The 5,231-nt window shown below is 35.8% G+C and overlaps 1 protein-coding gene across 1 annotated transcript; it reads left to right on the forward strand.

Annotated features, from left to right (window-relative positions):
* The first annotated feature begins 4,198 nt into the window (after positions 1 to 4,198).
* On the forward strand, positions 4,199 to 4,772 carry LOC127144149 (uncharacterized). The gene is made up of 3 exons (XM_051079711.1): positions 4,199 to 4,412; positions 4,459 to 4,550; positions 4,644 to 4,772. Exons 1-3 carry the CDS (start codon positions 4,199 to 4,201, stop codon positions 4,770 to 4,772), a joined length of 435 nt encoding a protein of 144 aa, XP_050935668.1.
* The last annotated feature ends 459 nt before the right edge of the window (positions 4,773 to 5,231 follow it).

A 5,231-nucleotide genomic window follows, 5' to 3' on the forward strand; every position in this document is an offset into this window, starting at 1 on the left:
CGAAACACTACCTTGAAAGTAATTTCGACCGATCGTGGTGTCGGTTGCTCCTCAAGGTTAACATAGCTTTCCAGTTCAGATGTGCACTCATAGGAACAAGGAATAGAAATAAAAGCATAAGCTCAGAACTTGAAAGTATAAAGAGGAGAGAACGTGGAGTATGGACAAGAGAGAGTTAGAATGAAGAATGAACTTTTTATTGATGATCCTAAATGTAAATGACTCCAATTTATAGAGATCCAAGTTTAGGATAATGAGGCCGAGAGTGATAGTTGGAACAGTAAGGCCAAGAGGGAAGGACGAAATGGACGCACATTGGAATGACAGAATTGGACCGCCAAAGATTGCGTAGGAGTGCGACACGTGTCCATCTATAAAGACTTGACAATGAATGATGCGTGGAAGGCATCAAAAAGTAAATTCACAAAAAAGTATAGGCAATAGAAATTACATCCTTTTTTGCGTAAGCGTGGTTACCTGAATCTGCCAGTTCGACCAGATGGAAGGCAGCGATGACAAGTGCGTGGTGACAGGGTTATGTTATCACCACCAATACAGTTCGAATTCTGATCCCCTTTGGTGACAGGTATCTACACTCACTTACCATTTAAAAACTATCAATGTGGGACAATGCAACTTAACTTTGCTAATGGGCCAAGGCCCACATGTCATTTTTAACATGGTCAACACGATCGTTTAACATGGTCAACACAATTGTTTAGGTTTGAAGCATTTTTTCCATTGTTAAAAAGAACTACACGATCGTGTATCATTTTCCTATACGATCGTGTATAATTACCTATATGATCGCGTATCACAATCGTTTAGAAGAAGAATTACACATGGGTGTGTGGTCGGTGTTGATAATACCTACACGATTATGTGTCATTTCCTACACGATTGTGTATCATTTCTTACATGATCACATATCATGATTGATTAGAAGAAAAATTATACGGAGCGCGTGTGGCTGATAACCATTGTTGACTGATGGCATATTTGGTGTTTCCTATTGAGAACATGTGGACTTTTTTCGTTTTCAAAATTGTTCTATACAACGTAAATATTTGTCTGTTTGTTATATTAAAAAAAAAAACACCTTTTATGTTACCTACTAAATATAATTTCTTTTGGTTATAATCAAAATTCATCAACTCTCAATAACCTACACTACGAGAGACGAGGGTAATTCCAACGCACAAAAACATCGGAGAAAGTGAAAAAACACCGGGAAAGGATATGCCGACGTTTTTCACGACGTCGGGAATATGGTTGGAAGAAATGAGTCGGAAGAGGCATTCCCGACGCCGTGTTGGTACTAACATCCTAAGTGTTATTGATTATATTATTAGTTTTATCTTAATAACCTAAATCCAATAAACTAACATCCTAAGCTGTTTGACGAGACTTGAACAGTATGTAGAGACATACGGGGATCAATGTTCAAGATCAGCTTAAAGAGTCTATAGTATAGGGTTAAGGTTGGGTACCTTATCTTGTTAACACTATGGATACGACTCACTTTGTATTTGATACAAACACATTGATCCAATGCGTTCATGTATGCGACATGCAAGTGAGGGTATCCTATGCAATGAGTTTGCATAAGACTAGACTACAAAATAGTAATCACTAGATGTAACTCCGTTAACTAGTTGGATTTCTATTTCATTAGGATGACCTAGGTGACTAAGTCTTAATCCTGAGTGTATTATGAACTCCTGTTTGCGAGGGATTGTCCTTTGATTTGTACGGGTGAGAGTGGTCAAATTGCCGACTCAATATGCTTATCATTTTAGGGACAAGACCGAGTGGGGAGCTGGGAACATAATCACACAAGATGAAATTCACTCCTTCCCACCTTTAGGGTAAGTAAATAAGTGTTCCCTTAAATGATGTTTCGGGGACTTGAACAAAGGGCCCTACCCTCTCTATGGCACGAGAGGGGTTTCTGTTTAGTGGTTGGACCATAAACAGGTTGTTCATTAGAGGAGCACTGGTATTTAAGGACTAGAAGTAACCTAGGGGTAAAATGGTAATTTGACTCAGCTGGTGTTACGAACACTTGTGAAGGACTAACTTACTGGTATTTGTCTATATCCGTGGACATAGAAATATATCTACAGTGAGAAGAGTTCAACTGTGAGTCTTTAGTGGAGTGTACACATAGTTAATGAATATTGATTAATGTGGTTAATGAGTTTAGCTAATTAATCTTATATCATTGTAGCTTCTGATCAGTAGGTCCATTAGGTCCTCTTCCTAACTCATAAGGGGAATGAGATTTATTTATATTGGTTGTAATTTGAATACTTTGGGAATTAATATAATGTGTATATTGATACATCATAATATAAGGTTTATATTTTAATTAGACTTTATTATATAAATTTAATTTTGGATATTATTCAAAATTAAATTACGAGAGAATAATATATTTGAATGAGTTCAAATATTAGTTTAATGTGAATTAGATTCATATTAAAACTATAGGTTAAAATTTAATGTGTATGTGATACATATTAAAACTATAGGTTATGAGAGAAATTTATATTTGAATATGATTCAAATTTTGGATTAAATTAAATATAAGATATTTAATTTAGAAATTAATTAATTGAAGAATTAATTAATAGTTTAGTTTAATTTCATTTAATTAAATTTGATTTAATTAAATTAATTAAATTAAAACTATAGGCTATGCGAGAGATATTCATTTAAATATGATTTAAAAGAAATATTAATTAAATATGATTTAAATGAAATATTAATTAAATATGATTTAATTAATTAATTAATTTAATTATTTAATTTAATTTAATTAATTAATTTAATTAATTAATTTAATTAATTAATTTAATATATATTAATTTAATATTTATTTATTAAATTAATATTAAATTAATAAGGAACGTGGGTGGTTTTCCCACGTTCCCATTTATTCTCTCTAACTTCCCTCTTCTTCAGACGGAAGAAGGAAGAAGAGGGAATTCTTTGTGTAACAAAAAATACAGAAGACGTTCTGTGATTTTTTTTGCAGAAAAAAGGATCATCGCATTCTCTCAACTTTTTCTCTCTAAAAAAAATTCCCTCAATTCAATTTTGGTTCCTACAAACCATCTCAAGCAGAGAATAGGAAGGTTTCCAAGTGGTGGTGCCCCAAGTTGGTGTTTGGTAGATTCAGAGTCGTCAACGAGAATAAGTTCTTCTTCTCTGTATTTACTTCACAGCATGTTTAACCATAAAAAAAATTAGTTTTGTATTTTTGCCAATGTATTGGTATTTTTAAGGTTCCAATTAAAATTGGGTCTCTGTAATTCTTCCGCTGGAAAGGGTTTTCATCCCTTCATTCTTCATATCCTTTGATGATGGGCTTTTGGTTGAGTGACGTTTATGTATGCCAAGAGACAGTACAGTTAAGACATATTTGTTGACTAAAGCTCACAGTTCCCCATTTTTCATGCATTCAGGTAGTACAATGATGTACCAAGACTTGAAACGAGTTGATTGGTGGTGTAATATGAAGAGAGAAGTGGGAGATTTTGTTAGTAAATGTTTGGTGGGCCAACAGGTTAAAGCACTGAGACAAAAACTAGTAGGTTTGTTGCAACCTTTGAATGTGCCATAGTAGGATTGAGAGAATGTGCCTATAGACTTTTTTACTGGACTGCCTAGGACCCTGAAAGGTTATAAAGTAATTTGGGTTGTTGTCGACAGGCTCATGAAATCAACACATTTCATTCTAGGAAAATCCACTTATACTACTGGTAAGTGGGCACAATTGTATTTGACTAAGATAGTGAGACTACATGGAGTACTCGTATCGATTGTTTATGACAGAGATGCCCGTTTCACTTCTAAGTTTCGAAAAGGACTTTAGATTTCCTTAGGCACGAGGTCAGATTTTAGTACAACTTTTCACCCACAGACTTATGGTTAAACTGAGCGTATGGACCAAATTTTAAGACATGCTACGAGCTGATGTATTAAAGTTTTTAGGGAGTTGGGACTCTTACTTGCATTTGATGGAGTTTGCATATAACAACAGTTTTCAGGCTACTATTGGCATGACACCATTGGAGGCCCTGTATGATAAATGTTGCAGATCCCCTATTTGTTGGGATGAGGTTGGTGAGCAGAGATTAATTGATCCTGAGTTAGTTCAGTATACTAATAAGGTTATATAGAAGATTAGAGCATGTATGTAGGCAACATAGATGTTGATGTAAGACGAAAGGATCTTGAATTTGATGTGGGAGATAGGGTATTCTTGAAAGTGGCACCTATGAAGGGTGTTCTGCGTTTTGAAAAGAAGGGAAAGTTGAGTCCTCGTTTTGTTGGACCGTTTGAGAATCTAAAACGAATTGGTCCTGTAGTATACCGTTTGACGTTTGCCTCCATCACTCTCGACTGTTCATGATGTTTTTCATGTTTCAATGTTGAGAAAGTACATGGCAGATCCATCTCATGTAGTGGATTATGAAGCATTGGAAAATGATGAGAATTTGAGCTATGGGGAGCAACCAGTTGATGAGATTTTGGCTAGAGAGGTAAAGATGCTTCATAACAGAGGGATTGCATTAGTAAAAGTTTGTGTGCACCTCATCTTCACTTTTCATCATCTTCTTCTCCTCGTGCCTTAGTTGTTGCTGAAGGACCTTCGCCGTTCTTCGTCTCCATTCAGGCGTCGGGTATTCAGACATAGCCTTGCCATTAACTTCACTGTTATCCAATCATTCAGTCTCTCTATTTCATCCGATGCAGCCAGTTGAGCGTCTTTCCTTCACGTGCCATTTTCTACCTGTTCTTCTCTTTCCCAATCTCCCCATCTGTTGATTCATGTTGGAGTTCTCTCTGTCAATCATTGTTTGCATCTTTGCTGGTCTTCTCTCCGTTTGCAAGTCGATTTTTTCTGATAAAGCTCCATTAGCATCGCTTTCGTCTCGTCTAGTCAAGTTGTGCACGTCTTGAGTTGTTTTCCTTAGTTCCAAGTTGACTCCTCTCATCCCAAGCCACGTGCAAGTCGGTCACCAGCCCTTCGAGCCGCATGAGTCAATTTTCTCTATAACTTGAGCCATGTGAGCCAAGCAACACTAACTCTTTGGTGAGTTTTTGATAAGTTTTGACATGGGTTATTTAAGGATCTAAATTTATATTAAATTGGAATAAAAAATTTAGATTCTTTTCTTATTGAAGGTGCCATTGGAGAAGTAAGTCGTTGGAGTTCACGG

This window comes from Cucumis melo, chromosome 12 (genome assembly GCF_025177605.1).
Source record: "Cucumis melo cultivar AY chromosome 12, USDA_Cmelo_AY_1.0, whole genome shotgun sequence".
Classification (NCBI taxonomy): domain Eukaryota; kingdom Viridiplantae; phylum Streptophyta; class Magnoliopsida; order Cucurbitales; family Cucurbitaceae; genus Cucumis; species Cucumis melo.